Source organism: Anas acuta, chromosome 1 (assembly GCF_963932015.1).
Source record: "Anas acuta chromosome 1, bAnaAcu1.1, whole genome shotgun sequence".
In the NCBI taxonomy this organism is placed as follows: domain Eukaryota; kingdom Metazoa; phylum Chordata; class Aves; order Anseriformes; family Anatidae; genus Anas; species Anas acuta.
In genome coordinates, this window is record NC_088979.1 from 133,122,306 (window position 1) to 133,144,840 (window position 22,535).

At 38.5% G+C, this 22,535-nt stretch overlaps 1 protein-coding gene across 1 annotated transcript; it reads left to right on the forward strand.

Annotated features, from left to right (window-relative positions):
- The first annotated feature begins 2,364 nt into the window (after positions 1–2,364).
- Positions 2,365–15,341, forward strand: NUP50 (nucleoporin 50). Its single transcript, XM_068657738.1, has 8 exons — positions 2,365–2,633; positions 5,368–5,446; positions 6,608–6,691; positions 8,750–8,945; positions 9,410–10,069; positions 11,030–11,108; positions 12,737–12,855; positions 14,624–15,341. The coding sequence occupies exons 2-8, from the start codon at positions 5,378–5,380 to the stop codon at positions 14,824–14,826; spliced, it is 1,410 nt and encodes a 469-aa protein (XP_068513839.1). The 5' UTR covers positions 2,365–2,633; positions 5,368–5,377; the 3' UTR covers positions 14,827–15,341.
- The last annotated feature ends 7,194 nt before the right edge of the window (positions 15,342–22,535 follow it).

The following is a 22,535-nucleotide window of genomic DNA, read 5'->3' on the forward strand; positions in this document are numbered from 1 at the left end:
TCTTTGTCGCCTCAGCATTTCTGAGTGCAAATAATCAAGAACACCTGGTAAATCCAACAGACCTCATCCACAGATACCCATCTTGTTTTGTATTACACTGAGCCTAATCAGTAGCAAGGACAACTGAAAAGTATCTGAAAACTGAAAGCTCTTTGAGAGCAACAAGAACTGGCCACCTGACCCAGAACTCATAGGGAGAATACGGAATACTGCATTTTTACAAAAGTTCATATTGATTAGGTTTATCTGCTCATAGTTGCACTGCTATCTGCTTGTTGTTAAAGAAATAACTTGTGTGAAGAGTTTAAGGCTCCTTAGAGGGGTATAAATGAAGCAGCTTTTAACAGCTCCCAGCAACTGAAGAGGTCAGCAGTGATTCAGTAAAATAGTTGTGTGAGAAAAACTCCAGTGAGGTAGTAATTTATTCGCGATTGCAATAGCGAGCACCCCACAAGCAGAAGAGGGCGCATCTACTAGTTCCAAAACACAGTTTATATACTTTTTGATGACAGGACCCTCCCCTGTTTCCCCACCGAGTGGGTAATCCAGGTTCAGAATCTATCTGATGCTTCACAAACAATGCATGGCCTTCAGTTGCTGGCCTGTTAAATTTCAAATTTCTTTTGACATTTTTACTGCTTGAAGTGGTAATGTTTCTTCACTTATCTGACTTGACCTGACACCGTGATTTTCACCTAATTGTCCTAAGGAGTCTGGTTGTCTGCATTTTACATGGTCACCTGCTAAGTTTTCTTATCACTGTAAGCATATCTCAATACCACATTCCCTCCTTCTAAACAATGTAACTCTGCAAAAACAACATTTCTATTCCCACAGTTGTTACAGCCCAAATGAGATGAGTGCTCTCCACATTTCAAAGAGACAGAGTAAAAACCAAACAGAAAATATTAGCACCAAATATTAGCACCAAAACAGTCTTTAAAAAACAGAGGAAAAGCTCACTAAAGAGGAACTCAAGAAAACTTGCCTACAGACGGAAGCAACTTTGAGGTTTTGGGGCTAAGCAAGCCAAACAAACAACATGAACTTCAGTGGAAAAAAACCTGGTTTACAGACAAAAGTCTAGGAACACTGATCTGAAAACTGTGAAAATTGGACAATAGAGTCCAATTTGTTAGTAAGAGCCTTGAGTATCTTCTGTGCAAACAGAAGCAAAGTGCAGTTATTCCAGAAACTCTTTCTAAAGATTGTCTCTGACTGCCTTTGCAACTATGAAGGGGTAAACCAGAGTGCACACAAACTCTGGGAAAGGATATCCTTAAACTACTATGAACCTGCAGAAGAGCAAATAAAGTTGGAATGTTTCACACTTTTGATTTGACTACTTTAAGGAGAGAGCTTTTCAAAAGGACTACCTCATAGACAATACTATAAAATGCAAGAGAATGTTTAGTGTGCTCCTGCATTTATGTGAAGATTTAAAATATGGCATCACTGATGGGATCTAAACATATATGATATCTAAGCATAACCAGCTGAGTGCCAACTAAAGAAAAATTTGCTTGCACCACCACAGTCCTATTTCTACAGTAAAAGATAACAAGATACTTAAGAAATATTTAACTTTAAATTCAAGGCATTAACGATCATTTATGCCATCACTGTGCAGTGATCCACGTTTTAAAATAGTATTATCTGGAATCCCAAGAGAGCAGGTAAAATAATTTTCCCAAAGTATTACCTGAAAATGGTTCAAAATATTTTTACAGTTTTATAAAGAAAAACGGTAACGTGAAAATACAGCATTTGAAGACTGAAAGTTAGTAACACAGCGGAGGAAGGGCTCTCTGCTTCATGAATCCTAGGGTTCCGGATAGGATGATAACCACTCTGTTGTGTGATACAAAGTGTTCTTTTTTTTTTGGCGGGGGAGTGCCATCCCATATATTGAAGCGGTAAGCTTTATAAGAGCGTGTTCTTTGTGAAAAGTTCGTTGTTTTAATTTCAGGTCGGGGTATTTCCATCTGCTGGCTTGGCATCCTAAGATTCAGACTACAGTGTTCAGGTCCTTCTGACGGCACTCATTGGCACCGTTACTGCCCTGCGGCCACTCGAGCACTGCACATCGTGCAAAAGCGCCTGGAGACCACTGTTTTAAACCTACAGGGGAGATCATCACCTTCTCCTCAGTGGCTTCCAGCTACAACCCCACGCTTTAATCACGCGGGGCTGAGGGCAGGCGACGAGCCGGGCTCTGGCCGCGAACCTGCCGCCACCGTGACCCGCGGGCTGCCCCCCCCCCAGCAACGGCTCAGCCAACGGCCGCAACTGCCGCGCGCGCACGTGACCCTCCATTTCGAACAGCCGCCCGCCCGTGACACCGAGCATGCGCCACACTAGCGTGGCGGCCGGGGGAGGGGCGCATACGCGCTGTCGCAGGGCCAGGGGGACGGTGTCCGCCTGGTGTCTCGGCGCGCGGCTCGCAGGCTTCCCGCAGGCACAAAATGGCGGCGGTGGCTGCCTGAGGCTGGGCGGCGGCGTCGGGAAGCCTGGCAGGGGGATGCTGAGCGGGGTCCGGAGCCCGAAAGGCCGCGAGCAGGCGCTGACAGCCACCCGTAGCAGCCTCGGCCCCGTAGTGAGCGTCGCTCCCCGCGAGGGGAGGCGTCCCGGGGGTAAGTGGCGGCACCGTCCCCTGTGTCTGGCCCGCGAGAGAAGGCGCGGGTTTCCCGCAGGGCGGAGGGCAGGATCGGCCTGAAAACGTGCCGCTCCCCCCCCAGCACCCAAACGAGGCCGTTTGGGGTCACAAAGGACGGTGCTGTCGGGCAGCCCCCGGGGCCTCACGGACACGCACAGCGTTGCGAGGGGCGGGCGGCGCCTTGGGGAGGGCAGTACCGGCGGTTGGGGGGAGTGCGAGCTGCCGTTAACGGCTGGGGGAAGGGAGGAAAGGATGGACCTCCCCGGTGCGGCTGCAGGACTCCTGGCGAGGAAGCCAGAGGGACCGCGCGTGCGGCAGGAGGCTGCGCTGAAGTGGAGCAGTGCCTCAGGAAGGGGGAAACCCGGCTCTGCGCCCGCCTGGTCTCGGGGCTTTTGGCACTGCCAGGAGCCCCGGGCGCGTCCTGCCTTGGAGCAGGAGTTAAAAAGTGGCTGCAGTGCACATGGCATCTTCACGTGGCGTGGCTGAGGTCTCCTCAGTGTGGATGACGGACTAATGACTTCTGCTCCCCGGTTTTAGGTCGTGCATTCCAGATTCCAGTAGGGCAGGTTTTTAAGCCTTACAGTAGGTAAACTGTTCTGTGGAATGCAGATGTTAAAATTCAGATTTGTTGTCATAATGTTACATGAAGTAAGATGTAGTAAATAACTTACTAGGTGGGTTGCAGTAGCTCAACAAAACCTCTCTGTTGTGCTTCTACAGTAAAAAGCTGTTTCTCAAAATACTCCCATCTCGACCTGTTCAGAACACTTGGTACAAAAACTTCTTAAAGGTTGTCCTGTATATGTAGAAAACATCAAATAGAGATGGCTTTGTGTTGCTTCTTTCACAGGTTAGAAATGTCTAGAATTCTCTTGCTGCTGTCTTTGTGTATGTTAGGCACTCTTGTCTGCTCGTATTTTCAGTACTGATCTAGAGAAATGTAAACAGAGGTAGGTGTAAAGAACCTGGAGCCTAGGCCAATTTGGTTAGTGCTTTTTCCTTTTAGTTGAGAATGTGCTTTCTGATAAACATAGTGCTTGTAATGCTTTAGTAGCTAGCGTCAAGAGTGGTAATTTGATCTTCTGTGGGGTCTGGTGGAGTAATTCTAGGTTACAGTCTCGCTAGCCTTTGAGCTGTGGCTGCTGCCAAAGAGATGCAATCTTGCCTTCCTCTGATGTGTTTGTATATACTCTTGTGGGAAGCTATATCACAGAACCAATTTAAAAAAAAAAAAAAATATTTTTAGTTTTTTCATTGGCGTAGATTTAAACAGCCAGTCTGCAGAGAATCATGAGTTACATAGTAGGACACCTGCTTTATGTATGGTGTGGGTTATGCCATTTAAAACCATTTATATAAACCAGTCTTTGTCACTGCCCTTATGAAAGATCCTAATAACTTTGCTTGTGAAATTTGTGTGTCAGACCAAAACTCACTGCTTTGACTTATGACCTTTGTAAGACTGCTGTGCAGATTTACTGTTCTGTTTAAAAATATTTAATTGGCTAAGCAAGATGTTCTGTAATCATGTATTGTCATTTTTGGCTCTGAAATTCAACTATTTGTGGATTTATCTTCTGTCCAGGTCTCAGGCATAAACCTAAGATTTTTATATATATATATATATATATATATATATATATATATATATATATTTAGGAATTTTAATTCTTGCACTTACTTAAGACTTGTGTTGCTATAAAACTACATCTTCTGAAAAAAAATAATGTAGATAAAACTACATTCTCTGAAAAGCTTTCATATTAATGTCAGATGATAAAATCATAGTCAAAATAACTTCTTTCCGTATAAAACTTTAGTAATTGTTTGCCAAGTCTTTCAGATAAAATAACATAGCTGGATTCGTTCTTGTGTTTTGAGCACAGCTGATGAATTGTACTTTACTAAAATGGAAGTTGGAAGTTAAAACTACAAGCATTACTTCTCCAGAGTTGCTTTTGCTTTACATTGCAGAGTTACAACTCTGTAAGTAATGCAAGCAACAGTCATCTGCTTACATTAGTTAATCTAAAACCAGTAACACATCTTAGGTGTCTTTTAGAGGAAAAGTCACCTATTCATTTGCAATAGATTTTTTTTTTTCAACATTCTCATTAATGTCCTAGCAACCCTGTTTTTCATAGCAGAATATGTTCATCTTTAACCAAAGTAAGCTGGCTGGCAGTTGCTTCAGTAGGTCCTTACCAGTACTCATTTTAGGTGCTGTCAAGCAACTTTACTCTTGCAAGACTCTTGGTGTTTACCTTGGGTATCCTGAAGGAAGATGGACTGGGATATGGGATCTTTTAGCCAGATCCTTTTTTATGTGTTCAGTGTTTCTTTTTTTTTTTTTTTTCCCAGCCCTTCAGAGTAAGCAGTGACAAGGAATAGGTCATAGGACTGAAAGGATGTTTTTTTAGACAGCTCAGCTGCTAAACAGTTAACCTGTAGTTGAACTGCATGTTTCTATTGTTGCTTAAATTTAATATCAAGTTTGGCTAATAACCACAACTCCAGTTTTTGTTCAGTATTGTCCAGTGCTGTTTATTGTCTTTAAAAACACTCAGTTTTCAACAGTCATTCCAATTTTGACTGATTTCTGCATGAACTCTGATTCTCGTTACTTGCTCTGAATAATGCAAATCAGAGTTGCTTAGAATTTAATTCCTGTGTAGTTGATTCTCTGCATTTCTGATTGTTTTTATATACAGGTGTGGAAAAATGGCAAAGAGAATTGCAGAAAAGGAACTGACTGACAGAAACTGGGATCAGGAAGATGAAGCTGAGGAGGTAAACGATACATTTTGATTTTTATTTTTTTTTCCCCACAGCAGGTAGCAGGATAGTTATTTACGTGTGCTACTCATCTTGTGGGTGAAATCTACAGTGAAATTGGTTGAAAGCGTATTAAAGATTATTTTATATAACTTAGTTATTTTTAATAAAGCTTCCAGTATATGCAGACCATGTGGCAAAGCAGCTTTTAACAGTTAAAACGACATTAGTGGCTTAAAGGAAAGCAACTTCACATTTTTAAAGGGAAACCCAGTCATGTTAGAATGAACCCTCCAGCTGTGTGATGAACATTTATTCAGTTCACAAGAAAAGTGGTTTCTTGAAATTTCTTGAAATAGTTGATTTTAAGTTTCACTGACATAATCCAGTCTGGATATTTTTCTTCATATCTCTACCAGCTGTTTTATAGGTCAGTAGTAGTTAATTTCAGAAGTATGTTAGTTTGGAGTGCTTAGCAGAATGCCCCTACACAGCCAGGGAGCTTAAGTAAACAGTCAAATGAGATGCTTCATCTGGTTTTAAACAGACTTTCATGTTAGTGTCTCGTATTTATTTAAGACCTGTGTTTCATCTCTAAACAAATGATGCTAGCTTCTATGCTACTAAAATATTGAATGTTTAGGCTTATAGAATGTAAGAAAGAAAACTGATAGTACTCTTCCAGAAATATGAATATAAAGAAACTTAATTTCCTCATTTATTTTGGGGGTAGTAATTAATAATGATCTATCTTCACTAATAACTGAACTTCCAAGATTGTGGAATATTGTTAATATATCTCAATGTGCCTCCTCCAAGCTGAGTGTTGTTTGTAACAGTGCAACACTGACAGATTACCTTCAGCAGAGATACTATTTTCTTGTTTAAAAAAGACACACGAAATTTCTTGAATGATTTGTCTTAGAAAAATTGCAGTCTGTATGAAAGGAAATTAGATGTAGAACAGGGAAGACAGAACCGTGACAGTATCAACAGTACTATAATATTTTTATATTTTACTAATCACAGTACTGTAATTTTTTTCATTCCTCAGTTGTTAGTTTTTGAACACATCTGTAACACTTTTCCCTACCTCAGCATCTCAGCCATTTCTTCAGACTATGATACTTTTATGCATTCTGAGAATTTCACTAATGATTTCATAACTTCTCAAAGGTGGGAACCTTCTCAGTGGCTAGTGAGGAAGTCCTGAAGAACAGAGCTATTAAAAAAGCAAAGCGCCGAAATGTTGGATCAGAGGTAATGTAATCACTGAACATGATTGTCATAGTTTGATTCAATTGCAAAATATGTCATAAGTGTTCAAATTTTTTACTTCGGGCCTGTAACAGTACTACATAAAATTATCATTTAAAGGGTATATGCAACTATTCAACTCCCTGCGCTTCCAGTCTTTGCAGAGGTAAAAGCCTGGAAATCAAAAGATACTAGTTAACCATACAGGAGGGCTGGAGGATGTCCAAGGCAGGCATTAAACAAGTAAAAGCCAAATTGTTACGTTGACGTGAGAGTGAAAGAGATGTTTCTTTTAAAGAATGATAATGTTCTTTCCCACTGAAGAGCTTTAGTGCCTCCTACTCTTTGCAATAACAAATAAACACAGAAAGGAAGTTGGACTTTGTTGTGGGTCCTTTCAAAAATCCTCGACAGATGCTTTGTCATATATATTTCTGTGCTCTTTCAAGAGTGCACGTTCCATGTTAGAAACAGGGCAGAAATTTTACCTATCATCCGACTTGCTTTTCAATAGAATCATTAAGGTTGGAACAGACCTTCAAGATCATCTGGTCCAACCATCACCCTACCGCCAACATCACCCACTAAACCATGTCCATAAGCACCACATCCAACCTTTCCTTTAGATAGAACAGGACTAGGCACAGTTACAGGTTAGGTTACTTTCTCTTGTGCTCTTCGCTTTCCTTCTGTTCTAGCCAATATAAATTGTGTCCCATCCCACTTCTGCCTATGGTAGTTTTAGCCACAGAGGTGGTAGAGGACTCTGATATAAGGAAAAAAACAAACAACAAAAACAAAAACCAGAACTTGAACAGGAGAGATTCAGAGACAATAGCAAATGGAAAAACAATTGGTTGAGAAAGGGGACTACATGATTGCAGAAGAAATAGTCAGAAGGCAGGGAGTTAACTGTTACGGATCAGAGCTGAAAGGTAGGATAGGCTAGACAAAGTCTAAAAAGCAGTAGAGACGGCAGAACAGCTGAGTCTGCATGATAAATCTGTGAAACATTTACAAAAACGAACTTGAAATTTACTGAAGTTCCTAAATGAAGCAAGCAGAATGCTACAGAGACTCCTGTTTAACTGGAATGTCCAGAGAGAGAGGTAGGACTGAACAAAGACAGGATAAAAATAGCTAACTAAAAATGAGGAATTGAGGACTTAATTGGAAAAAGTAAAGCACGAAGGGAAGCAGAGCCCAGACCCATAAGGCCAGATACTGGAAATGAACCTAGAGTTGCGAAGTTCTGCTACTTCTAAGTAGCAAAAGCAGATGAAACTTGGAAACGATTCTCCTTTTCCTCTGACTGCTGTCTAAAGACATTGGAAGTAGAGAATTTCTACTCCAGTAATATATATGTGCTCATTACCTCAAAAGATGTTATATGTAGTAGCTAAAAGTAGCAGTACCTGTTTGGTTGCTAATCGTGCTGTATGACCCTATTCTAAAAACACGTAAGAAACTACACCATAAAATATTATGGTCATAAAGATCATGTTCAGAACTAGGTAATGAAAAAGTTGCAGAAAGCATACGTGTTACTTTATCAAGTACAGTCTGTCTTTGCTTTTCCCATCAGTGACATAGGAATATTTTTTGTAAGTCACTTAAATGTTACACAGGTGACTACAAAATACAGTGTTTTGATGAGTGGTTTGAAGTGTTGGACTCTAACTGTGGTTGTATATGTTAAAAGTTCCTGAAAATAAGCCTGAAAATACAATTATATATTGCTAGGTAATTATTTAAAGAAAACAAAATGCTTTGAATCTCTAAATACGTAGTCAGACACATCCACTGCTCTAAACAGCTTCTAGGTATCCACTTCCTATAACTAGTTTATTTTCATTCCAAACATCTGAGTCTTGTAAAAATAGCAGCAGTATGTGTCATAAGGAAGCTATTAACTCTGTTTACGTAGCTGACTTAGAGTAAGGGACATGAAATAAGGCACGAGATGACACACTGAACAAGGGTAAAATAAATGGAATATCAAGTGAGGATAGAAGTATAGAGGTGCATGTAACTGGTTGTCTTTTTCTCTTTTCTCCCCAGCCTGAAGGTGGAGGAGCATTTAAAGGGTTTAAAGGCTTTATGTTGCCTTCTGGAAAAGGAGGCGGTGGCTTCAGTGGGTTTGGTAATGGTGCAGGAATAAAGCCCTTAGAAGGCCTGTCTAATGGAAGCAGTAGTATCTCTAGTACTCCTCCGTTCAGCAGTTTGAAGACAACCTCTGAAATGCAATCTGTGTTTGGTAAGTTTTAAATAACCATGTGTATTCATCAGAAAATTCAGCCATAAATTCTGTAGGGTAAGGTAATGATGGAATTTGATTTTTCACTAGCCCTGTAGTTCTGCTTTAAGGTTTCAAGACTTGATCTTTGTAAAATTTCCTAGAGATTTTTATACTAGTGGAGAGACAAGGTATCAAATACATGCAGTTTTAAGAGGTGGAAACTGAAGTCATTCTTGATGTAATACTGGAGATAAAACCTTTTTAGAGGTAGAGGTGATGGAACACATTTGCTATCGCACACTTTGAAACTGTGCTATCTAGCATACAGTGTCATGATGCAACACACTACACTGTAATAACTGAACAGAACTAATAGATATAATACAGAAGTAATGGAAATATAAGCTTAGGGTTTCATGAGAAATGCAGTTTGTAGGAAAAAAATACAAACACAACTCTAAACCATGCTTTTCTTTTAATAGGATCAACCATATCAAATGGTCCGGCTACTACTGCATTTACTGAAAAGAAGACTGCAAGCCCAAAAGCTAATGGTGGCAGCCAACCATCATCTTCTGGCTATACTCAAAGTAAAGTCTGCAGCTCTAGTGTTTATCACAAACAGTTAGCAGCTTTAAACTGTTCTGTGCGTGACTGGATAGTTAAGCATGTAAACGCAAACCCCTTGTGTGATCTGACACCCATCTTTAGAGACTATGAGAAGTATTTAGCAACTATTGAACAACAACATGGAAGCAGTAGTGATAGTGGATCTGAAAATGAAAGCAGCAAGACGCCTGGCACTCAGTCTATTTCCACATTTGGGAATTCAAAGCTACAGCAAGGATCAACATTTTTGTTTAACAACAAAACTGAGAATACCTTGGACGAAAAACCTGAAGTTACAGCAGAAAGAAGAGGCCCATCATTAGGAGCTACATCAACTGTCTCATTTAATTTTGGCAAGAGTGTCAACAGTTCTGTTTTGGGTTCCCTTGGCTCAGGAACACTTAGTAGTTTCTCATTCTCTCCTGGGAATTCAGGTTTGTTTGGAAAAGACACAAACCCAACAAAGATTCTAACTGCAGCATCCACCAATGTGTTAGAAGCTCAGACAGAAAGTGTGAATAGTGATGATAAAGGTAAAATCTATTTTCAAAAAACATTTTAATGGTAAACGGTGAATGATTGTGACTGTTATTTCATCTGCAAAGATGAAATAACACTAAGTTGAACTAAGTTACTGACTTTGAAAACTGCAAAATTTTACTAGCAATGTGGAATTCTAAGTATTGCATGCTGCTTAAGTAACACTCAAAGTATATGATTACCAAGACCTGTGCATGTCTGTCAAATTTATACTCTCTGTAATAGAATGTTTTTTTTTAGCTGAATATAAGACTTGAAACAATGAAAACTTAAAACAATTGGTATGTTCAGCTTTGAGCCTGTGGGACACTTCATACCTGGTGCCTTTCCCCAGTAGATTAATTAAAAGATTCCTCATGATTTCATACATCTTATTTACCAGACCACAAGAGACAATAAAATTGCATGCTACTTGAAAGTTTTTAGCTAATTTGGGTATAGTCAGCTATAGAAATGCTATAGCAGCTGTAGGGACTGGAAAGGCATAATCATGTCCCTGTTTCTTGGCTGTCACTCCTGCTCCTGATTACCCTTCCCCCAAATTAAACTTAGTCTATGGAAGTATGTATAATTTGTAAAGGCTACTCTTGGAAATTTTACAACTGTTTTTCCCTATCAAGAGGCTTTAACTTAAATTTTATTCATTAAACTTTGTATTTTAATTTGTTTTTTGATTGTTTAATGGTTGGGTATTTTCATTCAGTTTAAATTGAAGGTGAGCATGAAGTTGTTTGAGGCATGCGGCTGAATGAAAATAAGGACTTTTTCTGTAGATAAAGCTTCTTTAGAGCCCACATTGACTTAAAGGTATTTTGGCAATTACTGACAGGCCCTGCATGCTTATGTAACATACAGCATGCATAAACTAGTTCTAATTAACAAGCCAAAACACCTTCCAGATTATATGCTTATAACATTAACATATGGGATGTATTAAAACTTTTTATTTAAAGATGGAGAAGAGAAGGAAGAAGAGCCACCAAAAGTCATTGTTAATGAAATAAAAGAGGATGATGCTTTCTACTCAAAGAAGTAAGTGACGTTACCTTAGAATAGCAAATTGAAAATATAATTCATATCTATGTTTTGCTATTAACCACTGCAGTGTAAAAATTAATGACCTGTTCTTCACTTCCTAGTTAATAAAGCTTCTTAGGAAGCTATGTAGAACAGGAAGTTCCACTTGTAAAAAGGTACTTACAAAGATAAGTAGGATCTTAGTAATACTGTGTCTTGGACACAGCTGTGATCGCCATTTGTGATCATTTTTTTTAAGTGATCGAAAAAAATTCTGCCTTCATCAGCTTTTGTAAGCTTAAATTGTAGGGCATGTACTACAGAAATAACTTACAGTACTTTCAAAACCAGTTGGATGCTTAGTTATTTGTGTAGCCTAAACTACAACTCTTCAGCTGGAAAATACAAACTGTTGTATGGAGGAGTGAATAAGTTGTACTTCTAATGTTAAAGTGAGATTAACTCCACCTCAAACAGTTTTTCAAATCACGTTTAGTAGTCCAAGTAATTGTATGTCTGCTTAACACTTGGCAGAGAATTTTCATGTACAAAAGCGGTTTAGTGCATCTATGAGAACTTGCAAACCAATTAATTAAGAATGGTGTTAGGTTTGTTGTTTTAAGACAAGCTCCAGTGTTTCCAAATCTTATGTAGAGGTCCTATTACAAGTCCAGATAATATAGTAAGTTTGTAGTGTTTTGCAATCACTGTTTTAAAATAGTGCCTAATAGTAATTACAGCTGCTACTCCTTAATTATTCCTGATAGATCCTGAATACAAGTTGCTGTATGTTGTCTTTTTTTCACCTGAAAGTAACATCTTTCATTTCAGGACTGAAAGACTGACCTTTTTCTCAACTGATAAGTACCATTGTACCACATCTTGGGGCACATTAAACACAGCATAGTCAGCTGATCAAAAGAGATGATTCCCCCACTATATATAGTGTTGGTGTGGCCTCATTTTGAATCTTGTGTGCAGTTCAGGGCTTCACAATATAAAAAGGTTGTTAAGGTCCTTTAAAGTGTCCTGGGGACATCAACAAAGCTGGTAGGAAGGCTGACAGGCACGTCCTGTGAGGAGAGGCTTAGGACACTTGGGTTGCCCAGCCTGGCATAAAGGAGCCAAGAGGTGACCTTCCTGCTCTCTGCAGCTCCCTGAGGAGGGGAAATGGAGCTGGTTGCTGCTGACAGGATGGTAGGCTGTGTTATAAAGCTGCACTAGGGTGGGTTCAGACTGGATATTAGGAAAAATCTTTACTGCAAGTGTGGTCAGACACTGGAAAAGGCTTCCTAGAAAGGTGGTTGATACCCCAGGGCTGTCGGTGCTCCAGACACTGGGATGGATAATGCCCTCAGTAACAGGCTTTAACTTTTGGTTAGCTCTGAAGAGGTCAGGCAGTTGGATTGAATCTTTGAAAGTCCCTTCCAACTGAACTGTTCTAGTGCATCTGTTAGACAATGAAACAGTCAAGATCAGGAAGAATAAATGTTTATGCTACTCACAGCATGTTAACTGATTATTATTAAATGGCTTACTGGGAGTCAGGTACATGCATATATATACCTATGTATATATTTGGAGATGTTTGTATTTTATCTCTGCGTATCTACACAAACTAGGTTTGCTTTTTTTGTGCACAGATGCAAACTGTTCTACAAAAAGGATAATGAGTTTAAAGAAAAAGGTGTAGGAACATTACACTTGAAACCAGCAGGAAATGAAAAAACGCAGCTCCTAGTCCGTGCAGATACCAATTTAGGTAAGTAAATTCAATCTACTAATAAATCCTGATATAAAATTCCCTGCAAAGCATTAGATTTTGTTACACAGTGTAACTGACAAGGTTAATGAAAAACTTTTTTCTTCTGAATAATCTCAAGCAATTGTATGCCTCCAACAAGTAGTCTGAAATAACACACTTTAAGCACTGCAAGGAAGAAATAGGTTATGGTTTCTGTTTGGATACTTTTTTCCCCTTTATGTTTTAGAGGCTGTTCTCTATTCCTGATTTGTTTAAAGGCTTTGAAGCTTGGCTTTAAGATGCCACAATCATGTATAAACGTATCAGAGGTTTGAAGAATGAAGATCAACATATTTCCTGCTGAGATGCAAGCAAACTGTCACATGTTTTGATATTAATTGTTGAGAAACTTTATTACCTCTTAGTACCTCGCTTCAGCAAATGTGAATATGGAGTTCACAAGTGCTTCACAACTTCAGCAAAACAGAATAAATTATGCATATAAAAGATGTGAGAACTTAAGCCATGGTGTATCTGTAGGTCACTGGTAAATCTCATCTCAGTTTCACTTTCTATAGTGTTCTGGTAAGCCTATAAAAACCTTCTGCAGACCCATTAGGTGAAGCTTTCAAATGTCTGGTGAGATTGGGATTCCTGTGTCAGTCACTTCTAAATCATTTACTTGTTTTGATGGAGACGAGGTTCCATCAAGGCAGTTCTTCTTAGCAATAAAACTGAAGGCAGATGAATGGCAGAGCTGTCATTGCTCTCAGCATTTCTTTAGGGGTTTGAATGAGTAGAGCAGGTGAAAACTTGTTTTTTCCAACTTGCATGCCCTATAACAGAAGTCGTTGTTTTTACTTAGGTGATGTTAATCTTCATTATGTTGATTTAATTCCCTCTACTTTCATCTGAGGTGATGTATCAGGAAATCCCTTTTAAGCTCATACACTTTTAAGACATCTTAGTTTGGTGTCTTCAAGCATTGGTTTGTACAAGCTGCTACAGTAATAGTGATGCACACTTTCCTTTTTTACTATCTTCACACAGTGCTGTAATCATTTCCTAAAATCTGTGTTTGAAAAACTGAACAGGAGAGGAAGGCAAAGACTGACTTTTTCCTAAATACTACTACCATGTTCTGAACTACTTACCAGGGTTACAGAATGGGTCCATCTTCTGTTGAAGTAGATTTTGAGCTTGTTTGCAATTGTTTTAATACACCAGTAATACTGAGTATCTCATACTCATGACAGAATTTAAGAAGTTGACATAAAGCTGTTATTAGTAACTTGGTGGTATCAACAGCAGTTGTGGTGTATGATTTGAGGATACAAAGTACTTATTCTACAGTGGTTTGTCCATTTTTTTGTCTGTATGTGTGTTAAAGCTAACTTTTTGCTTCTGCTTATGGTCTATGCTTAAGAATGAATAACTTGAGTAAGCATAAACTAAGTACTGTGACTTAATTCCTTATTTGCTGATTCTCCCTTTTTTCATTTCCTCTTCCTCGAGTGGCCCTACTATCATCTGATATTCTTCAGATTCCTCCCTTTAAAAAGGGTGGATATAGTATAGAGATTCCTCATTCCTACTAAGGAAACAAATCAGGAACAGTGGCTATGCACAGATCTTTAGAAAAGAATAAGACAAGTTTATATGGCACTTGTCAATTGCCTTCCTTCAAAACAAACTTAAATCCCTATTTAGTAAGTATACTAACATCCATATTACAGTAAAACATGGAATTTTTTTTAACTTTAATTTTTTCTTCTTGCCTATGCAGGAAACATACTGTTGAATGTTCTAATTCCACCCAAGATGCCATGTACAAGAACTGGAAAAAACAATGTTCTTATAGTTTGTGTTCCTAATCCACCAGTTGATGAGAACAATCCAGCTGTTCCTGTCACTATGTTAATAAGGGTGAAAACAAGTGAGGATGCAGATGAGTTGCACAAAATCTTACTGGAGAAGAAGGAGGCTTAAGTATATTGCAGTCAGTGATTTCAGAAATTATTGCCAAACTGCTGCTGTTCTTTGTTTTTCTTCCATAACTTCACTTGAACACTTAAATCTTACTCTGATGTTAAGAACTGTTATAGAAACTCTGGAAAAATCTGTGAGGAAAATCTCAACTAGCTAATAAAAGCTTTAATAGAACACAAGTGTTGGACTGTGCTCCCTTCTTTCAACATCCAAATACAGGACCTCTTCTGGATAAACCACATTGATTTAAATTAAAGCATGTTCTTAACACTGGCCAACGTGACTGAATGGATTAAAATCAGAATAGAAAATTATGGTACCAGAGATTCTTCATAGACTGTGGTACAATGCAAAACCCTCCTGTTTTGAGAGAATGTTCAAATGTAACTGTTTAAATGGTTTCTGTACTCTGATTTTTAACTTTAACATATTATGTTGAGACTAATTTTTTAAACTGTCACTGATGACAATGTACCCAAACAATAATGATATATATTGTACTGTTTTAACTCTTACAGACTTGTGTGATTTTTGGGGACTTGGAGACTGCATCTCTAGCCATTTAAAACAAAGTTTGCTTGCATAGTCTTGTTGTCAGTAGTGTTTCTTAGAGAAGAACTGTCTGTTCTGTTCTTACTGTAGCAACAAGCTAACACTGTGCAATATTATAAGCAGACAACTGGAAGACTGTTTATCTTGGACCAGAAGCACAGATGGCATTTATCTGACAAGTCTGAGGCAAAGGCTTCTGTCTCCATTATGGTCACTCAGAGGAATTCTTCCCTAATCTGTTGGGCTAAAACTGAAACACAGCAGAGGCAGAGCTGTAAGTGTACGTGTTGTGCTACTTAATTGAAGATAGCTTTTCACAGACAAAATTCAGGATTTTTATAAAACCTTGTCTTGGGCTGCTACTAAGACCGTGTGCACAATTGTATTTCAGTAATCACCCTTCCCCTGTGCTAAAAATACAGTGTGTTACTGTAGTACCCAACACAGAGCAGTAGTTTGCAGCTCTAGAACAAGCTTTCCCTCACAAATAGGGAGCACTTGATAGGTAACTGTTCAGTAGAGTTAAACCATGTGGCAATAATTCACAGATCAGAAAATTGTTCTGTTTGAGTTTCCATCTGGGCTTTAGCAGACCTTGTTTTTGTTTTTTTTATCCTTTTCTTTTCAAACCTTGTCCTAGTTGGCTGAAAACTCCTTCCCTATTAAATATTTTTTTATCTGCTTCATTTCCAGCTCTAGAAAATATCAAAGAGCTAGAGGCTAATGGTTAACTTAAACTACCCTCGTATTTGTCTCAGTGACCAGATTTGGGGTGGTGAAAGAAACATGCCAACCTGCCTCTGGCTAATAGGGCATGGAAACGCAGGTGAAAGCAGCAGCATGAAGCAATTCTCACAGGGACTCTGCAATGCCTAATGGTAGGGAAAAAGCAGCAGTACTTCTTGATGAGATGCAGCACACCTGCTTTCTGCTGCTCTCCATGGGAGAACAAATGGCAGCCTGGATTCCTAATTTACTGCATGCTTCAGGTTAAGGCCTTCCACCCCTTAACTAAAGTAGAAGACCTATAGCCTGCTAGACCAAAGTTAAAAAACAAAGGCCTTTGCTTCCCTTTTAGCTATGCTGAGGTCACAGGAATTGCATTTTCAATATATGCAAGTGCAAAAGGAATGGAGATACCATTTGAAGTATTGCTTGAAAGTGGTGCCTTTTGCCTTTTTTTTTTCATCCAGCTTAGTGTTTAACCATTGAAAATAATTTTTTGGTCTTCCTGATACCTTGATTGGAGGCACAAAAGCTGACAGCTTGCATGTTAATTGTGTATGAATGAAAAACAGAACATTGCCTGAAAGTTTATTATAGGCTCAGATTTAACGTCCAAGGGCTCAGTTAGTAGTGCATTTGTCTTTTGACTGTAGTGTTCTAAACATGCTTCCATGAAGAGGTGTCTTTAGATTAGGTTGCTGGATGGGGTAAGCGGATTTTTTTTTTATGTATTTCACTTTAAGAACAATTCAGTATGGAGTGTTTCAGGGGCCTTAGTTTTGTGTTTGTTTACTTCCTCAATCTGATGGCTATATAGATTTAATATATTTATTGAGGTGTGGACCAATTAACTGAAACCACTTAGAGACAAGCTGAACTTTCTATGTATCCTTAGTGACTTGCCTCCAAATTGAGGCAGACTTGGTGTTTTGCATGCACATCTTTGGCCTGGTTCTAAAACTGGCAAGTGCATCTTTGTTGTATTCAAGGGTGGCCATTCTGAGCATGAGCACAGAATATTAAAGAAAGATAAATAGAATAATAAATGTGTTGGAAAACAACATCCATGTCAGCAAGTACTATTTTCTATTAGCTGTGCAGAAGACTAATTGAGATGAGAAATCAGGATTCTTTAGCAATTTACATATTTATCAGTAAAGCCTAACGGAAAGTCATAGGAATCCTGTGTTAATAAGAATGTCAGATATATGTATAAACATATGGTTTTAAAACTTTTACAGGGGGAAGTTGCCACTAAGAGTAGGAAAGAGTTTTACTGCAAATAAGAGACTGAATCAAAACCATTCATAGTGACTCTGCAATTACCTGGACTATGAAGCAAGAGAAGGAAGTCAGGCTGCACTTGGTCAGGTATAAAGCATAATCCTTCTCTAGGACTGTTTAAAAAAAAAAAAATCACAAATCTTTGATGCTTCAGTTTCTAGTTAAATATTGAAATACATTGTTATTGCAAAAAGCCAGGGATTATTTCATAGGGGGAAAAAAAAGGCCTAAAAGGAGTTAAAAGCAAGTTATTAAAGCACAGAAATCAATTAATGCCTTCATAACAAAGTGGCCATATGCTATACAAGGAAGGAATTTTGATTGGGATTTCAACTCAATGAAGCATTCCTGGTTGGTGCATATTATATTTAACAGCTGGACATCGGATGCCTGATGTTAAAGATGTAAGGGTCCTCCCTAATTTGAGTTAATGCCTTGACTGCTAAAACTGTACGTAGGTGTTGAAGCATCTAATGGATAATATGCATTCTTCCTTTTGCTGTGATTGTGAAATTTCAGCATCTTAGAGATCTTTTCACTCCCACTTTTCTACTCCCCCAGAAAAGTAAATCAAGATTTCAGTTTCTTTTAATTTTCAGTCATCACTACGGGAAATTACTACAGTTGATGTGAATTTTATTTTAAAATACCACATTGCTATATGTATTTTATTTTATTTTTTTTGTAATATACTTAAATGATCGATTTGGGAACACAACAGTGAGTGTCTTCCAATAATCTCTGGCTGATAGACATGAAAGTTCAAGTGAAATTTAAAGTTCCATATGTTGTGGAACATAAAACAATTAAGAGGTAGGCTTTAGTAACAACTCCTGTTCAGCTCCCTTTGCAGCACTGTAACACTTAAAATGTCCTTAAAATCTTTCTAATGCCTTATTTGTATTTGCTAAAACTTTGTAACTGGTGCCTGTAGGCAAGAAATAACTGACATTAAACAATTTAAAGTGGCATGAGCTAGTATAAATTCAATTAAAATGTTGAATGTGACGATCTGGTAGAGTTTAATAGATTTCAAACTGCTCTGAATTTTTCAGTGGATATTTAATTTTCACATAACTTGTCATGTAATAATGTTTTCAGTAGTTCTAACACATTGAGGAAGTGTACAAAAATCCATGGAAAATGTGAATAAACAAATGAGAGAAATGTCTTGTGTGTATTCCTTTCACTTTGACTTTAAACGCTATATGAATAAAATGAATTTTACATTCAGTTGCTTGCAGGTGAACTCCAGCCTTGGAAATCCTGCACATGGCTGTACTGCTGCTGGCACATCAGTAACAGCCAGTTCAACAAAACGCTTTCCTGTTGCAAGGAGAGTGAGCCTAATCAGCTCAGAGGGGAGAGCTTGGGTGACCTTTTACTAGACAGAGAAAAACTGGTTCTTGAACATTAGGAGAATTACTGTGGGGGCTGACAGCTAAAAATCCCTGCAACTTAAACATTAAAAGACTCCAGATTAAAAACACTTTGCCTGTATTTGCCTGACAAAGTATCCAGAACACGAGGTTTTTAGATCTAGCCTAAAAGCACTACCCAAAAGCTAGGCCATAAGGTGGTTCTTCTCTGGTTTTGTAACAGTATGATAAATAGCAAAAATAAATAAAATCAACAACTGTGTCAAGAAGAGTCAAGAGTGGATGATCAGCTTTCCACTGCACTCTGACCTGCTCAGACCACAAGAAAATGGCTGCTGTCTAACTCATGTTAGCCACTATTGTGCTATGTCCACATCTTGGACGTACCTTACTGCCCTCTGCTTAAAAAAGAAAGACAGCACTGCTTCTCCCTAGATTTGGGCAACCATAAAGAAAGGTAATACTAGTTCTCAAGAGCAAAGATGAGGCTCTTACTAGCTTTTATTGCAAATAACAAAGTATAAGTGACACACCGTTAGAACTAATGCTGGGGCATGATTTTCCTAAACCAGCACAGAATTTCATGCTAATTTTTCCAAGTTATCTGATGGTAGTTTTTTAAAAAATTCATAAAATACAATTTCCTATTTCTTTCCTGATCCTCCCACCCCAGATGTTGCTGAGAACTCAAATCAAGATTATATGACACCAACTATAATCACAAATATTGCAACATGCCACAAAGGGAAAAAACAAAACAAAGCCACAAACTTTTTAGATAATTTAGTGATAAGAAAGCAAAAGTAATATAGTATCTGCTCAAGGTGAAATTATTAGGTTTCTACTACTGTTTCGTTTCCAGTTGAAAGTGTGCAATGTTAGAATAAAGTGGTTGCATGAAAATACAAATAGTACATGTAATATTAACACATAATATTCACAAACGTAAGAAATAGAAGATGAAAGATGACAGTATCCTTGCATTTAAAAAAAAAAAAATTGTGGCTGCAGAAACTCTAATCAAACCAAGGATTTTACCACTTGCAAAACAGAAAAAGCAAATGTAATCTTCCAGAAGACAGCAACTCCTGAATGTCCAGACTACAAATGCAGCACGTCAGGAACAGCGCGTATTAATCAAAATCAGTCGCTTTCCTACTCCAGCAGGAAAATGCTGCTCTTCACAGATTAGTTGCAGTAACTGAGACATATAGAAGTCTGATTCATCCAAAAAGCACATTAAGTATAAGCTAAATGCTATGTACATGACCTAGGCTATAAAAACGAGTGAAGATGAGAAGATAACTTTACCACGATCCTAACAATGCATCACCAGATGACTGGCTCTAAATGATCTAGTGCTAAAGATGGAATTGAAGGCCAAGTGAAGAGCAACAGCCAGCCGAGTAGTTTTGCTTAACATAGCCTTCCAGATGACACAAGGTTTGAAGCTGTGTACATGTATGAGTTCAGACTCAAAGTTTAGTAAACTGCTTGCTTTGGTAAAATGCTTACTTCACAGAACTGTCATAACACAGACAGACAAGTAAAGCTCAGGCACAGAAGAGCAACAAACTTCCTTGAATATTCAGTAGCTGCTGACTGGGTTACAAACCTCTGCACTGCTCCACAAGTTATGATACGGAGCTGCATGAAACACAGGAGTGGCACACAAGAACCCACAGAAAGGATGGTGGTGCAACACAAGATGAGTAAAGAGCTATAAGAAAATTAGACTGCTTGATGTAGTCATTGATACACTTTTCCAGGTTCTGGCAGCCTTCTGTTAGGGTAGCACACGGTCATTCTTTAAAGATATACTCATTTAGAAATTCTTATTTGCACCCAAACATCTTGAATATTATTAGTAAGCATTATAATCCAAGTAAGTAGACATTATCACCAGTTTTGAGAGTATTACTGTTAGGAACGTAACAACCTTTACTGAGAGGTAGCGTAGTAATTTGATCATCTCTGGAAATCTGCATAGGCTTCAAAGACATGATTAGAATTTGTCTGCTCAGGCAGTTACCTCTGTGTAGAAGTTTCTAACTTTGGTTTGTTATCTTCTGTCATAAATGACATAATACAGTACAAATTTCTGTCTCAGTTACGGCGAGTGCTAGCTTTGGAGCCCCACCCTAATTGGTAGGCACTCAATGCCTGCAAACAGTAACTCTGTTGACTCCAGTCCCAGGAAAAACTTACAGGGAGTTTCTCCATTGTGAAAAGTAAGTTCCTAACACTGAAGAGAAAACCATAGGTCATATACCAAATTCAACAATATTGACAGTTTATGAAATCAGTGTTTCCTTACCTTTAAAACAAAGTCAGAAATGATCACTGTGAATTACCACCGATGATGACCGTATCTATGAGGCAGGTTAACTATGGGAGTATTTACCGGAAAGCATGTGATTCAGAATTCCTCTTGCTGGGAATGGGGCTTGCATAATAACTCTTCTTGCTCCTTGACACAGCATCTATCACTCAACCATTTTCAAGCATTATCTAATTTGACACTTGCATGGAAAAGCAGGGATGAAAGAGTGGGCTCTGCCAACCTTTTCCTTCAAGAGCAAAGGAATGCCTCTAGAAGTAGTGCAGGCATAAGGCAGTCAGTCCACTTCTAAGTGGCATAAGGTTTTGATGAACACATTGGTTGCATCTGATTTAAAGTGTGCATATGAGATTTTGAAGAATTTGGAGACCAGTAGAACTGCTTGCACTGGACTTCCCCAGTAATACTGCTCCGGCAGAAGAAGCAGAGCCAGACATAAACATCCTTTTATGCTGTAAGGAGATGGAAGGAGAAGAGAATGGATCAAGCAATTGCATATTGTGAAATACTGTCATGAATCACCAGAACCAACTGAATGTTGGCATAAACTGATGACAGGGAAAACATTAAAGCAGCTGGAATTAACACCTCAAGAAAAAGCTCTTTTAAAAGTAGAAGCTCTACCCTGATTTGCATAGGGTAACCTGGTCTTTTTGAAAATTTTACTCCTTTGCTTTCTACAAACTTTTTATTACAAGTTTCAGAAACATTTCTGACAGGAGTAAGTAAGCATGGTAACCATTTGTTAGCAAAGATTTTTCTTATTTTTCATATTTTTCTTCAGTCTGCCATGTGTGATTTTACTTTGTACTTATCTTTGGGTATTATAGGACATCAGCCCTTGATGATAAACTTGCACGCCAAGCAATATTATGGTATTTCTTGGGAGCATTGCTCCAGATGAGGGCAGACAACAGAAACTACATCAGGATGAAAGGAAGCAAGTTAACTTGCCTCTCCAGAGCAGGGACTCTGCTGAACAAGATATACTGGCACGTTGTTAAAACAATCTTCTTCTTTCAGTATTTAGGGAAGTTATTAATGAAAGTCATGAACACTTTTCAAAGATGCATGCATCAGTCTTCTGTCCCTACAGCATTTTGATTAAAAGGAAACAAACAAACAAGGCACACCTTTTCCTTCCACAAACTGATGTTGAAAGGCCTACTAAAACAAACAGGTGAGCTTTCTTACCATGATTTGTAACCTTCCACTGTCTTAGTCTTTTGTACTATTTCACCTAATGCATTCTCTTAGTCTGGCTGCCTTCAAAAGCTTTCAATGTAGAGCATTCAAGGAAAGTCTTTGTTAGTTTTCAAGATGTATTTTAGCATTTTCTAACCAGTTAAGATTCCACTTGCACGTGCACACACAGAATGACACTGCCAACAGTCTACTCAAATGTCTATAGTGAAAACCCTAAAAGA